General features: G+C 38.4%; 1 protein-coding gene across 1 annotated transcript in view; it reads left to right on the top strand.

Annotated features, from left to right (window-relative positions):
* The window catches only part of LOC123563992 (uncharacterized), a 155,842-nt gene that overhangs the window by 90,722 nt on the left and 48,232 nt on the right, over positions 1-16,888 (top strand). Inside the window, exons 6-7 of the mRNA XM_053525994.1 lie at positions 4,750-4,824; positions 14,822-14,952. Of these exons, the coding sequence (XP_053381969.1) occupies positions 4,750-4,824; positions 14,822-14,952 (206 nt within the window). The remainder of the gene's footprint in view (positions 1-4,749; positions 4,825-14,821; positions 14,953-16,888) is intronic.

The raw sequence follows: 16,888 nt of genomic DNA on the forward strand, positions 1-16,888 counted from the left end.
GCACCTGGGGTTTCGCGTCCGGATTCATCCAGTCATGTAGGAGTTATGGCCCCTGACTTAGTAAAAAATTGGTCATTTTAATGTTGTGTCACGCATAGCCCCAAAAGCATTTGACCTAGAATCACAAAAGTTTACAGGAATGTTGGTCAGCATGTGTAGTTGTGCACCTGGGATTTCGCATCCATAATCATTCAGTATTGTAGGAGTTCTGGCCCCTGACTAATGTCATGTAGTGGGGGCATCTGTGTCCCATGGACACATTTCTAGTTTTTTTAAATCTTCTTTCCTGAAACTGCAAGGCCTAAACTTTTGATATTTGGTATGTTGCATTGCCTAGTGGTTCTCTACCAAAATTATTCAAATTATTCCCCTGGAGTAAAAAGAGGCCCTTCACTTGGGGTCCCTAGTTTTACATAGACTTATATAGGGAAAAAAATCTTCTTGTCTGAAAGTTCAGGGCCTAGGACTTTGATATTTGGTAAGTAGCATTGCCGAGTGGATTTCAAATTATGTCCCTGGGGTGAAAAGAGCCCCCCCACCCCCTCCGGGGGTCACTTTTTGCTTTCTTGCTTTTTAAGAAACAGCCTTGAAATTTTGATGACATGTACAGTTTTGCACACCGATCTTAAAACTGACTTCCAGTGACCATAAATTTGACCCACTGACCTACTTTCGTAATATTTTAACATCAATTTGGCTTTTGAAACATGTAGCTCATAATACTTAGGTGAACGATCCAGGGTCATAATGACCCTCTTGTTTGACCTTAGGGTTATTAAGGAACACGTTTGAGATTTTATTAGCCCATCATCATCAGATGGCGGGCTATTCAAATCACTCTGCATCCGTGGTCTGTCATCCTTCCTTCTGTCTGTCAGTTAACAATTTCTCGTTATCGCATCTCCTTAGAAATTACATAGGGGATTTTGACCAAACTTTGTCAGAATGATGTATTGGTACCCTAGTTGTGTCCCTCTGAAAATCACACTGGTTCAAAAAAAATTGAGTGAGTTATGGCCCTTTGTTTATTTTTATAATTTACATAGGGAAAAACTTTGAAAATCTTGTCCAAACCACAGAGCCAAGGGCTTTGATATTTGGTATGTAGCATCATCTAGTGGTCTTCTACCAAGATGAACAGACGGATAGCTCAGTGGTTTGCACACTGGCCTTCCAATCCTGATGTCGGGGGTTCGATCCCCGGCAGCTACTCGGGAATTTTCAGAAACGCTTTTCAGTGTTTCCCACCAAACTAGAGGTGTACTGGTCAGGAACCCAGGCAATCCTTGGGTGTATCAGTGCTATACACTGGGTACGTTAAAGAACCAGGCTGTCTATTCGCAACGAGCTAGGCTAAGTTAGCCGGACAAGCCTGTATCTGATTTCTGATCTCTCTGTTGTGGGGGCTTTGTCTCACTCTGTCCCTCTGGTCAGATCGCTCTGTATCTGTACTAGTAGATTATGAATTATTCGCCCTGTGTGGCTGCATTTGAACTATGTAAAGCGCCTTTGAACGTGATTTTGATCATGAAAAGGGCGCTTAATAAACCTGGTATAATAATAATAATATAATGATTCAAATTATTTCCCTGGGGTCAAATATGGCCCTGCCCTGAGGGTCACATGGTTTATGTAGACTTGTATAAGGAAAAACTTTGAAAAACCTCTTGTCCAAAACCACAGGGCCTAGGACTTTATATTTTGTATGTGACATCATCTAGTAGTCTTCTTCTAAGATTGTTTAAATTATTTCCCTAGGATCAAATATGGCCCTGCCCTGGGGGTCACATGGTTTGCATAGACATATATAGGGAAAAACTTTTAAAATCTTCTTGTCCAAACCACAAAGCCTAGGGCTTTGATATTTGTAATGTAGCATCATCTAGTAGTTCTCTACCAATGTTGTTCAAACTATCCCCCTAGGGTCAAATATGGCCCCGCCCCGGGTTCACATGGTTCATATAGACTTATATAGGGAAAAGCTTTTAAAATCTTCTTGTCAATAACCTACAACATTAAAATTTGGACCACATGTATAGTTTTGAGTTGCAAGATGAACCTTGACGTGAGTTGACCTTGATTTTGACCTAGTGACATACTTTCACATTTCTGTAGCTACAGCCCTCAAATTTGGATCACTTGCATAGTTTTGTGCACTGAAAAAAAACCCAACTGATCTTGACATTGACCTAGTGACCTACTTTGACATTTTTGAAGGTACAGGCTTCAAATTTGGACCATATGCATAGTTTTGTGTTCCAAAATGAATTTTGACATTGATTTTGACCTGATGACCTACTTTCACATTTCTCAAGCTACAGCCTTCAAATTTGGACCACATGCATAGTTTTGTGTACTGAAATGAACTTTGACTTTGAGATTGACCTAGTGACCTACTTTCACATTTCTGAAGCTAAGGCTTCAAATTTGGACCACATGCATATTTTTGTGTTGTGAATTGAAATTTGACATTGATTTTTGTCGAGCCCGCTTACGGAAGCGAAGACATAGTTGTCCAAATGGCACAAAGTGACAAGGTGAGCTTTTGTGATCGCGTGGCGTCCGTCGTCTGTTGTCCGTGTGTGCGTCCGTCTGTAAACTTTCGCTTTTCATGGGATCTTTATGAAAGTTAGTCAGAATGTTCATCTTGTTGATATCTAGGTCAAGTTCGAAAAATGGGTCAAGTGCGGTCCAAAATTAGGTCAGTAGGTCTAAAAATAGAAAAACCTTGTGACCTCCCTAGCGGCCATATTCTTCAATGGATCTTCATGAAAATTGGTCAGAATGTTCATCTTGATGATATCTAGGTCAGGTTTGAAACTGGGTCATGTGCGATCCAAAACTAGGTCAGTAGGTCTAAAAATAGAAAAACCTTATGACCTCCCTAGAGGCCATATTTTTCAATGGATCTATGAAAATTGGTCAGAATGTTTACCTTGATAATATATAGGTCGAAACTGGGTCACGTGCAGTCAAAAACTAGTTCATTAGGTGTAAAAATAGAAAAACCTTGTGACCTCTCTAGAGGCCATATTTTTCAATGGATCTTCATAAAAGTTGGTCTGAATGTTCACCTTGATGATATCTAGGTCAAGTTTGAAAGTGGGTCAGGTGCGGTCCAAAACTAGGTCATTAGGTCTAAAAATAGAAAAACATTTTGACCTCTCAATAGGCCATATTTTTCAATGGATCTTCATGAAAATTAGTCAGAATGTTCATCTTGATGATATCTAGGTCAAGTTCGAAACTTGGTCACGTGCGGTCAGAAACTAGGCCAGTAGGTCTAAAAGTAGAAAATCCTTGTGACCTCTCTAGAGGCCATATTTTTCAATGGATCAGAATGTTCATCTTGATGATATCTAGGTCAGGTTTGAAAGTGGGTCACGTGTGGTCCAAAACTAGGTCATTAGGTCAAATAATAGAAAAACCTTGTGACCTCTCTAGAGGTCATACTTTTCATGAGATTTTCATGAAAATTGGTGGGAATGTTTACCTTGATGATATCTAGCTCAAGTTCGAAACTGGGTCACATGCTTTCATAAACTAGGTCATTAGGTCAAATAATAGAAAAACCTTGTGACCTCTCTAGAGGCCATATTTTTCAAAGATCTTCATGAAAATTGGTCAGAATTTTTATCTTGATGATGTCTAGGTCAAGTTCAAAACTGGGTCACATGAGCTCTAAAACTAGGTCACTATGTCAAATAATAGAAAAAACGACGTCATATTCAGTTCAAAACTGGGTCGTGTGGGGACAGGTGAGCGATTCAGGACCATCATGGTCCTCTTGTTTTATTACTGGTCGTAGGGAAAAATTAAGACCACTTTTCTGTAGTGCAACATGCATGTTACAGCAAATTTTGAGGTGTATTTTGACCTATCTCTACTTGTAAAGATTTTTTTGTGTGGACTTATTTTTTTTTGTTTTTAAAGATTTTTTTCCCTTGTTGTTACTACAAATAACTTATATTGTAACTTTTTGCAATCTTTGTTTTTTTATTTGGCATAAATGTTTGCCTCAATGAGACAGAGTGTCGTGTGCAACTCCCAGTCTTTTTGACAGCTGACGGGCTCGCCATGTTGCCCGCGGGCATCTAGTTACCTAGTACCTACTTTCACATTTCTCAAGCTACAGCCTCCAGATTTGAAGAACATGCATAGTTTTGTATACCCAAATGATCTTTGACCGTAAAATTGATCTAGTGACCTATTTTGATATTTCTCAAGCTACAGCTTTCAAATTTGGACCACATGCATGGACCACATGCACAGTGTTGTGGACCGAAATGAAATTTGAACTTGATTTTGACCTTGAGCTAGTCTTGAAGTTTTGAACATTCAAAAATGGCTCCATGGTGGGTGCCAAGATCACTCTTTGATCTCTTGTGTAGGGTCACTCCTGGTTCTGACCAAGATTTAGTAAAATATAGTGTTAACAACTAACTGTTGACAATGGATGTCGACAATAGACGATGGACACAGGGTGATCACAATAGCTTACCTTGAGCACTTTGTGATATGTTTGCTTCTTCTTTGTTCAAACATTAATTTTCTCCTATCGGATGTACACACACATTGAGTGTATAATACACTGGCAAAAAGTTAAATAGTTTACATTCAATGCTTGTGAATGTTTATGTGTGACACTTAATACTCTATATACCTTTTACAGATTAAATTTTGATAGCATATTCCTCAGTTTCACTGCACCTCCTTTAAATTCATTGTATTAACTCTATATTGTTCCAGAAAGATCTGAACATTCATCACATGTGTTCAGGGGACTTGTATTCCAGGCAAATATTCCTGCAGATCAGGCTGGAGGTAGGTTATTTACTGCATTAGACTTTGTGAGTTAATCTTTTGTTAGCTCACCTTAACAAAAGGTCCAGGTTGAGCTATTAGTATAGGTGGATGGCCTGGCTTCCATCGTCAGTTGTCCACAATTTATTCAAACATCTTTTCCCTGAAATTACTTGTAAGAATTACAGCAAACTTAATCTGTAGCATACTGCCAAGGTCCTCTCTCAAAATTTATGCCCCCGCATCTACTTATGCGGTAGGCATATAATGAGTGTCCTGTCCGTCCGTTCATCCGTCCGTCCGTCTGTACATACAAGGTTAACCAAATGGGACCATTCTATTTAGCATCAATACCCCTTACTAGAATGACTTGATACTAATGCAGGTGTAACCTGTGACCATTCCTCATCTTCAGACAACATCTGACCTCAGTTTGACCTTGACCTCTGAATATTGGTCAAAATGATTACCTTGATGAAATCTAGGTCGAGTTCGAAACTGGGTCATCTGGGGTCAAAAACTAGGTCACTAGGTCAAATTAAGGAAAAACCTTGTGTATGCGATAGAGGCTGTAGTTTTCAATTGATCTTCATGAATATTGGTCAGAATGATTATTTTGATGATATCTAGGCCGAGTTTGAAAATGGGTCATCTGGGGTCAAAAACTAGGTCAATAGGTCAAATCAAGGAAAAAACTTGTGTATGCGATAGGGGCTGTATTTTTCAATTGATCTTCATGAATATTTTGTCAGAATGATTACCTTGATGAAATCTCGGCCGAGTTGGAAAATGGGTCATCCGGGGTCAAAAACTAGGTCAAATCAAAGAAAAACCTTGTGTATGCGATAGAGGCTGTATTCTTTAATTGATTTTCATGAATATTGGTCAGAATGATTTCTTTAATGAAATCTAGGCTGAGTTCGAAAATGGGTCATCTGGGGTCAAAAACTAGGTCACTAGGTCATATCTAAGAAAATACTTGTTTAAACTCAAGAGACCACATTTTTAGTCCAATCTTAATGAAAACTGACCAAAATACACTGTTATAGTGTGTTTCTCAGGTGAGCAACCTAGGGCAATCTTGGCCCTCTTGTTAGACATAGGTTGCTTTGTATGAGCCATCTCTTGGTTAACCAAACGGGGCCGTTTGGTCTAGCATCAATATCCCTTACAAGAATGAATTGATACTAATACAGATGTTAACTGTGACCATTCCTCATCTACAAACATCACCTGACCTCAGTTTGACCTTGACCTCGTTTTGGACTTAGGTTGTATCGACAAGGATGCTACCGGAGGCATCAAACGTTTATTGAATGCAGCTTCTTGTTTTCAACTAGTTCGCTTTGATTGGTTTTAAGAGCTGATAGAGGAAACAAAGCCTTGAAATGTCTGATGTTTTCGGGTTTTGGTAGATTTATTTTCTGTTTAAATACCAGTCTATGAATATACATATATACATGAATGAGAAACAAATACAAATTTAATGTGCCTCATATCTAAGATGAGCTCTGCCTGACCCAGCTTGTGATGTAACCATGGGTTGGAATACCTTATCATTGATAGATCTTATATAATCCAAATGGCCAGTGTGAGTGGATATAGGTTGAATAAGAACTGCTTGTTCATTGATAATTCATCCGCACTGCTGATGAATGGGACTATTTTGTGTAGCACATGAACACCCTTTGGTTGTGATTGGGAATAAAAAAATATGCTATGATTATCAAATACACTTTAACTTAGGTAGCGGGATAAACCCGTAACCAAAAATAGAGAATACCTTGATACCACTTTTCATAAACCACTTGAAGGATCATCTCATAACTTGGTGTTTAGCAGCTTTTTAAGGTCCTCTTCTAAATTTTTTGAAATGGTTCAGCTTGACTGACAAATGGGCAGCAAAAGCTAAAGATAGGAAATTCTTACAACATTTTCTCATTAACCACTTGAAGGATCTTCATTAACCTTGGTCTCTAACATCACAGTAAGTTCCTCTTTCTCTTCTGCTTGAGATGCTGCCAGAGCTTACAATAGAAAAAAAAGAAAACATTTAAATGACAGTCTTCTTCTCATGAATCACTTGAATGATCATCACCAAACTTGGTCCTAGTAAGGTCCCCTCTGAATTTTTTAAAGATTTTTCCACATGACAAATCTAAGGGGTCATAAAAGCTAAAGTTAGAAAAAGCCTTTTAAGAACTTTTGCTCTTGAAGCATTTCACGGATCCACACAAAACTTGATCTAAAGCATCCTTGTAATATCCTCTCTCAGGTATGTTAAAACAGTTCTGTTTAAGCAGCTTCTTAGAGCGAAAAGTAGAAAAAAACCTTTAAATTATAATTCTTTCAACCATTTGATGGACCATATCACCAAACTTGGTCTGTAGCATTCTTGTAAGGTAGTCTCTCCTATTTTTAGCTCACCTGTCACATAGTGACAGGGTGAGCTTTTGTCATCCGTCCATCCGTCATACCTTCACAATTGCTTGTGAACACGATAGATACCACATTTTGCTTTCAATTTAATCAAACTTGCACACAACTTACATTGGCATAATATCTCGGTTCCTTTCGAAAACTGGCCAGATCTCATCATGGATTCCAGAGATATGGGCCCTTAAAGGGCCAAGATTTGCTATTTTTGGCTTGTAAACACGATAGAGACCACATTTTGCGATCAACTTTAATCAGGAAAAAAAAATTGCAGAGTTATGGGACTTTGTTTTTTGTTACTATACTATATACATAGACACAATCTTGTGCGCACCATCTCTCCTCATCCCCTTGACACAATTAAATGAAACTTCACACAAGTGATCAGTAACAACAGTAGTTGTGCATGGGGCCAGTTAGGTTCTTTCAATGACAAAAATTGCAGAGTTATGGGTCTTTGTTTCTTGTTAACATACTATGTATATACAGTCTGCATTTGCAATACTGTGCGTGCCTAATCTTCCGAACCCTTGCACACAATTTAATGAAACTTCACACAAGTGATCAGTTACTGTACCAACCCTAGTTGTGCATGGTGCATGTTATGTTCTTTTAGATAGATATTCTGCATAGTTATGGGACTTTGTCTTCTGTTAATATACTGTATACATACAGTCCACATAATTATGCAATCTTGTGTGCGTCAAATTGCAATGTACTGTGTCAGTGCATGGGGGGGGGGGGGGGGGGGGGGTACATTCATCACCTTTAGTGATAGCTCTATTTTTTGATTTAACAACACATTCACACAACTTAAGTCACAGTAAGATCTCTTTTCCTTTCGAAAACTGGCTAGATTCCATCATGGGTTCTGGATTTACTTCCCCTTAAAGGGGCAAAATTTTCTAATTTGGCCCTTTCAGCCTATAGAGGTATCATTTATGCTTTGAGTTGATACAAACTTGCACATAATGATTAATTTGATGATTTTTAGGCCTGGATCAAAACTGGGTCATGTTGGGTCAAAAACTAGGTCAGATCAAGTGAAAAGCTTGTTAACAACCTAGAGGCCACATTTATGACCCTATCTTTATGAAACTTTGTCAGAATGTATATCTTGATGATTTCTAGGCAAAATTCGAAACTGGGTCGGTTATATGTTGTCAAAAACTAGGTCACCCGTTCAAATCAAAGGAAAAGCTTGTTAACACTCGTGAGGCCACATTTATGACCCAATCTTCATGAAATTTGGTCAGAATGTTTATCTTGATGATTCATAGGCTAAGTGCGAAACTGGGTCATATGGAGTCAAAAACTAGGTTACCCAGTCAAATCAAAGGAAAAGTTTGTTAACACTCTTGTTCATTTGATGTGCATGAAACTTGGTCAGAATGTTTGTGTGCATGAAATATCATATGAATTTTTATCTTTGTCATGTAGGGTCAAAAACTAGGTCACCATGTCAAATCAAAAGGCCATGTTTTTTGGTCCAATCTTAATGAAAATTCGTCAGAATATTTGTCTTCATGAAATCACAAGGTAAAACATGTTTACACTGTTATTGTGTGTTAATCAGGTGAGCGTATTAGGGCCATCTTGCCGCTCTTGTTGTTCAAATGATCTTTTTTGAGGTAAAAATATAAAATCAATTAAACCACTTGTTTCAAGAACCACTTCTAACACTAAATATCTTCAAACTTGTCAGCATGAATATGCTTATAAATTATATAGATCTATATATTATTTACAGTAAACCTCACTTATAAGGAACTCGGATATAAGGAACACTGGTTTATAAGGAACAGTTTTCAATTCCCCAATCTGATTTCTTCTTTATTCAATGTAAAAATCCTCGGTTATAGGGAACTTGCTTATAAGGAACACTCGGTTATAAGGAACACTTTTTTCAGTCCCAAAGTAATCTCATCATTAACATTTACCAAATACTAGACAATAGTAGATTTATTTTTACTCAAGATCATGTTTGAGAGCTACATGTATTAGGTATTTCATGTTAACAATAGTGAACGAAAATCATACAGTCACCGTCACGGTCTTGGTGTCTTTGGTTTTAATATTGGTCATTATTAGTCTAGATCGATACCTATTCGTTTAACATATGCATGCAGTTGAGCAAGGTAAGGGAAATAACTGCAACATATCATATAGTCATAATGTAGTGCTCTCGAAAAAGAAAGAAATAACCGACAAAAAATAAACACAAATTACGGTCATTCTTACCGATGTACATTTTGGCTTAGTTTAGGTTTAACACCTTGTTTCAACACTATATTTATGCCCCCAGTCCTTCCGAGAATGTTGTGTCACACGTAGCTCCAAAAGTATTTGACGTAGAATCACAAAATTTTACAGGAATGTTGGTCAGCATGTGTAGTTGTGCACCTGGGGTTTCGCGTCCGGATTCATTCAGTTTTGTAGGAGTTATGGCCCCTGACTTTGTAAAAATTGGTCATTCTAATGTTGTGTCGCGCCTAGCTCCAAAAGTATTTGACCAAAAGTCACAAAACTTTACAGGAATGTTGGTCAGCATGTGTAGTTGTGCACCTGGGGTTTCCGGATTCATTCAATTGTGTAGTAGTTATGGCCCCTGACTTAGTAAAAAAATTGGTCATTTTAATGTTGTGTCGCGCGTAGCTCCAAAATTATTTGACCTAGTGTCACCAAAGTTTACAGGAATGTTGGTCAGCATGTGCAGTTGTGCACCTGGGGTTTCGTGTCCCTATTCATTCAGTCTTGTAGGAGTTATGCCCCTGACTTAGTTAAAAATTGGTCATTTTAATGTTGTGTCGCGCGTAGCTCCAAAAGTATTTGACCTAGAGTCACCAAAGTTTAAAGGAATGTTGGTCAGCATTTGCTGTTGTGCACCTGGGGTTTCGCGTCCGGATTCATTCAGTATTGTAGGAGTTATGGCCCCTGACCTAGGAAAAAAATTTGTGTCCTTTGTCATGTAGTGGGGGCATCTGTGTCCCATGGACACATTTCTAGTTTCAGTTTAATACATGTAGGCAGTTTACCTTACCATCTCTCCAGAAAATGACCAGCAATACACTCGCAGCTTTCTCACATAAAGATTCATGGTCAACACATAGCCCTTTTCAAACGTCAGTCAAGTAGTGTACACTATACAAAGTAAAACCTCGGTTACAAGGAAGTAGTTCGTTCAGAGGAATCTTGACAAGAAACTGCTTGGCTCTGAGCAGTAACACCGCAGCAGGAATACAGTTATAATTACTCTACAGACCCTTTGATCTAATATACCATGACAGTAAGCTAGTGGTCAGCCATCTGAGGGATAGAGTGGGGCTGGTAAGAATTACAAGCACACAGCAGAAGCTAAACAATACTAAAGAAGACCTATGGGCATAATTTATACATCAGTATAGCAACAATTATCTCATGGTTTCTTTATTTGAAAATTGCCTTTGTATATGCAGTTATTGCTAATAAAAAATTTTGAGTTTAAAAATTATAAGGTGTCAAAATCAAAAATATAATTTTAAATTATCAGTCTATTTTGTTATATTTTAATTTCAGTTTTTTCCAATGTCAAATATAGGAAAACATTGCTAAAGTTAAAGGCCCTAAATAGTTTTAGTTTTTAATTATAATATGTAGAGTGTCTCTGTAACAAAATATATATTGATATGAAATACATTTGAATAGGCATAAGTTTAGAAGGATGTAGTACATGTCTTATACAGGTATAACGTCAGAAGGGAAAGAAATGAATTCGGCGTTTTTGAGTCTCCTGGTCAACATTAATTTAAACATCCTGACCTCAAACATATTTATGCTTTTACAATAAAGAAATGGCTTTTCATGTTTTTAGAACAAAAAAAAGTAAAAACAAGAGTAACAATGATCATTAAAATTATGTTGTAAATTTAGCCAACACAAAACACATTTTTTTTCTATATTAATTCATCTCTAGAATTTATGATCATGATTTCTTAAAATTTTTATTCGAACCTTTTGAAGCTTTAACTCTTACAAATGTACCTTGCTAAGTTTCTACAATATAAACGTGTCAATCTTTCTATTCGGACAGTACCATTTATAGTTTGTAGGGGTATTAAATGAAAAATTACTGACTGAATTGCAAACAGTGCAGACCATGATCTTGATCTGCAATGGTCCCAGAGGCAGATACAATTGCCGCTAGCATAATATTTGTAGTTAAAATTATTTGAAGTACATAGTTTTGAACTTTTGACCTTGCTTGAACAATAATTTATGTTTTTACAGTTTTATAATATTCTCATATGTAAATCAGTAAGCATGAAATTAAACATATATTAAGGGGGATGATGGTGTAGGGATAAGGTGTCGGCCGCTCACCCGTGAGGTGCGGGTTTGAACCCCAACAGGTGCTGATCGCATCTCATCAAAAGACAGAAGTACTGTTTTTTTCTTCCAGGTAGCAGACCCGCGAGTGACTTATAAGCTACATGCTTTCTTCACAACCGAGCTAAAATAAATTAATAAAACCTAACAATTACATGTATACAATTTGTACATGTATAATTATGTAATATGTTAACTACATAATTAATCCCCCGCCGTGGCGGAGGGATTATAGGAATGGTCTGCGTCTGTCCTTCCGTCTTTCCGTCCTTCCGTCCGTAACAAAATCGTGTCCGGTCCATATCTCCTAAACCCCTTGAAGGATTTTCATGAAACTTGGGTCAAATGATCACCTCATCAAGACAATGTGCAGAACCCATGAATCAGCCTTGTCGGTTCAAGGTCAAGGTAACAACTCAAGGTCAAAGGTTTGAGCCTGCCATTTTGTGTCCGCTCTATATCTCCTAAACCCCTTGAAGGAATTTTATAAAACTTGGGTCAAATGATCACCTCATCAAGACGATGTGCAGAACCCATGAGTCAGCCATGCCGGCTCAAGGTCAAGGTCACAACTCAAGATCAAAGGTTTGAGCCTTCCATTTTGTGTCCGCTCTATATCTCTTAAACCCCTTGAAGGAATTTTATAAAACTTGGGTCAAATGATCACCTCATCAAGACGATGTGCAGAACCCATGAGTCAGTCATGCCGGCTCAAGGTCAAGGTCACAACTTAGGGTCAAAGGTTTGAGCCTTCCATTTTGTGTCCGCTCTATATCTCCTAAACCCCTTGAAGGATTTTCATCAAACTTGGGTCAAACGATCACCTCATCAAGGCGATGTGCAGAACTTATGAGTCAGCCATGTCGGCTCAAGGTCAAGGTCACAACTGAAGGTCAAAGGTTTGAGCCTTCCATTTCGTGTCCGCTCTATATCTCCTAAACCCCTTGAAGGAATTTTATAAAACTTGGGTCAAATGATTACCTCATCAGAACGATGTGCAGAAATTATGAGTCAACCATGCCAGCTCAAGGTCAAGGTCACAACTAAGGGTCGAAGGTTTGAGCCTTCCATTTGGTGTCCACTCTGTATCTCCTTAACCCCTTGAAGGATTTTCATCAAACTTGGGTCAAATGATCACCTCATCAAGAACTCATGAGTCAGCCATGTCAACTCAAGGTCAAGGTCACAACTGAAGGTCAAAGGTTTCATCTCTGTATCTCCTAAACCCCTTGAAGGATTTTCATGAAACTTTGATCAAATGATCACCTCATCAAGATGTTGTGCAGAATTCATGAGTCAGCCATGTCAGTTCAAGGTCAAGGTCACAGCTAAAATCAAAGGTTTACCCTTTCACTATCTATAGCAGTGGCGGGGGATTTAGCTGTCTTTCAGACTGCCTTGTTATATACTCACGTAGGAGTCATTTCAACAAGGAGGGCGGGGGTCCTATTATCATGAGGATCGGGGAGGACACAAATATGTGAGTCTGGAAGTATGGGTTCAAACTTATAATACAATTAAGTATATACACAGATGAAATTAGTATAAGCAATTTAGATGCTGAGCTTACATCATATCAACACTAAACTTGTTGGAGGTGAGGGCAAACTACACACTCACCCAAGACCTGGTCTGATGCTCCCCTCCCTTTCCTTCCATCTAGTATGTCCAGTAGATGATACATTTGCTATATTTGCACATAAATTGTAGTGTCAGTGTAACATGCTTCTGTCTGAGACCTTTTCGTGTGGTGCACTCATGATGTCTTTTTTGTGCTTTTTTGTCATGCTTGGAATCTCACTGGTATTGTAAAATGTGCATTTGGACTGAAGTCGTACATAACATCACCATTTTCATTTTTCTCCAAACAAAGGGTTTCAAGTTTTGATCCATAAAAGAAAAAAAAAAAACATAAAGTAAATGTGTTACAGATTTTTATATTACAATTTACCAAGATACTCAACATTATATCAGGCTCCAGTGTTGGGTCATAATTCACTGTAGTCAGTTAGCTTGTCAGTGATAATGAGACAACATGCTGGGCAGCAAACCACAGATATTTTCTGTATCTGACCAAGATTCCTTAGACTGTATATGGATATAAGGAACCTCGGTTATAAGGAACAATTGTTAGAGGTCCCAAGCTGTTCCTTATAAGTGAGGTTTATATATATAATAGTTAAAATTGTGGACATTTCGGTCAGTGTTATTATCATAGTTTTTGGTTTCTTTTGAAACAAAAGAAGTGTTTAATATGAGTTCCATCGGACACACACATTGCCTTGTGAACACTCTAGAGGCCACAGTTATGAAACTTTAGTCATTTTCACATGATTTATCCATATACTTATCTAATAAAATCCTTAAGCAAAAAACATTTTTCTCCAGTTTGGGAGGGGAAATCATCATTTTTTGACTTGCTTCCATCAGAAGGCTCAATACAGAGTATACATGGTTTCATTCAGTAAAATGCCAATCAAAAGTTAAATACTTTATGCAGATTTCTTCCGTTCTGATTTATAGCTCACCTGAGCGCAAAGTGCTATAGTGACCGGTCATTGTCCAGCGTCCACTGTCGTACATCATCGGTCAACATTTGCCTTGTGAACACCGCCTCGGTAGCCTAATGGTAGAGCGTCCGCTTCGAGTGCGGGAGGTCGTGGGTTCGATCCCCGGCCGCGTCATACCAAAGACGTAAAAAATGGTACTAGCAGCTTCTTCATTTGGCGCTCAGCATTAAGGGGATAGTGCTAGGACTGGTCAGCCCGGTGTCAGTATAATGTGACTGGGTGGGTATCATGCCACGTGGCTACGGCGTGATATTCCAGTGAGGCAGCACTATAAAGTTGGGCATTGTGCTCACTGCTACAAGTAGACACCGTCGTTTATATGACTGAAAAATTGTAAAAGACGTTAAACCCGATCACACACATTGCCTTGTGAACACTCTAGAGGCCACAGTTATGAAACTTTAGTCATTTTCACATGATTTATCCATATACTTATCTAATAAAATCCTTAAGCAAAAGCATTTTTCTTATCCAAAAATAATGAATGCTCTTCAATTTGATAATAAAGCTTACATATGGGTATGTGAAAAATTACAAGAAATTTACATGAAAAAATCATCACATTTAAATCAGCAGTTCAGTTTTCAAAGTTAGTCAGTTCTAATAAAATTTGATTACTCATGTTTATTTTTTACCTTTTGTTGCAGGAACTGAATACAAAATTTCAGTAAGACTGCTGAAAAACCGGCGACCAGTCATCAAGACACATTTTGCTGTAATTGAAGAGCTTCAGAAAGAGATTGATTTTGTAAAACAAAAAATCAAGGATACAGAAACGGTAAGAATACAGAGACTGTATGTCATATTCTATTATTTCTAGTTTGACTCAAAGAATAGGTAGAGCTTTAGCACCTTTTGTCATTGTCTGCATCTAAGTTCTGAAAAAAGGGGTTTCACAAGTAAATAGAACAGAAGGTACTACCAGTTCATTTTATAAAGACTTTAGACATAAATATGTGTTCCCAACTGGATAAAAAAAAATTTATTAGCTCACCTTGACCTGTCACATAGTGACAAGGTGAGCTTTTGTGATCACCTTTCATCCGTCTTCCATTGTCTTCCATTGTCTTCCAAAGACGTAAAAAATAGTACTGGTAGCGTCGTTGCTTAGCGCTCAGCATTAATAGGATAGTGCTAGGGCTGGTCAGTCCGGTGTCAGTATGTGACTTGGTGGGATATCATGCTACGTGTCTACAGCGTGATATTCCATTGAGGCAGCACTATAAAGTTGGGCATTTTGCTCACTACTACAAGTAGACACCGTCGTTTATAAGACTGAAAAATTGTTGAAAAAGATTTTAAGCCGAAACACACACAACACACACACACACACACACCACACACACACACACAGAGTCCATAATTTCTTGTGAACACAATAGAGACCACATTTTGCAATTGATTTTAATCAAACTTGCACATAACTTGTATTATAATATCTCGTTTCCTTTTCGAAAACTGGCCAGATCCAATCATTGGTTCCAGAGTTATGGCCCTTTAAAGGGCCAAAATTTGCTATTTTGGCTTTTGCAGCCATATAAAGACTTCATTTATGGTTGGATTTGATACAAACTTGCAAAATATTTTTAACAACAATAGATCTTGGATTCCATGATGAATCTGTCAGATCCAGTCCTAGGTTCCAGAGTTACAGCCCCAGAAGGAGCCAAAATTTGTTAATTTTTACCTTGTGAACACGATCAATGATAGTTATGTTGAGCTTTGCCTAGCTGTCGGCTCCTTCTTGGAACCTTCATCAGGGCGGACTGATGTCACATGACTATCGATGATCATGTGACAGGACCTTCCAAAAAAAACCCCACCCTACCAGAAAAGAAATGTGGTGTTATATACAAAATCAGTTGTGAAGGTTGTGACTCAGATTACATAGGAGAAACAGCAAGAAGTCTGGGAACGAGACGACTCGGTGCAGGATCAGGGAAGCCCTTGAGATCATGGAGGGGGCCCGTCGCTGAACGAAAATACAGGCTATGACCTCCCTCCGGTGTATAGGAAGGTCCTGTCACATGATAATCGATTGTCACGTGACATCAGTCCTCCCTGATGAAGGCTCTAAGATGGAGCCAAAAGCTAGGCAAAGCTCAATAAAAAATCTCAGATAGGTAACTATCATCACTTATTCATGAAACTTGGTAAGAATGTTTATGTTGGTGATTCCAAGGTCAAGTTTAACAGGTGAGCAATATAGGGTCATCATGACCCTCTTGTTTATACGCCTGTTTGAAAAACGGGACATATTATGGGAACGCCTCTGGCTAGTGGGTGGTGTCCACAAACTTTCCGGAGCATGTCTTGTTCATCCATGGAGGGATTTTGATGTAACTTGGCAGAAATGTTCACCATCAGGATAAGGAGTGTCATGCACAAGAAACAGGTCCCTGTGTCTAAGTTCAAGGTAACACTTAGAGGTCAAAGGTCAAATTCAAGAATTACTTTGTAAGGAACATTCTTTCTTCATGCATGGAGGGATTATTATGTAACTCGGCACAGTTGTTCACCATCATTAGACAAAGTGTTGTGCACAAGAACCAGGTCCCTAGGTCTAAGGTCAAAGTCACAGAGGCCGAAGGTCGATACCTTGTCCAGGGCATTTCTTCTTCATGCTTGGAGGGATTTCGATGTAACTTGGCACAAATGTTCTCCACCATTAGACGAAGTGTCGTGCAAGAACTAGGTCTAAGGTGAAGGTCACA

The sequence above is a fragment of the Mercenaria mercenaria genome, chromosome 2, assembly GCF_021730395.1.
Source record: "Mercenaria mercenaria strain notata chromosome 2, MADL_Memer_1, whole genome shotgun sequence".
Taxonomy (NCBI): Eukaryota; Metazoa; Mollusca; class Bivalvia; order Venerida; family Veneridae; genus Mercenaria; species Mercenaria mercenaria.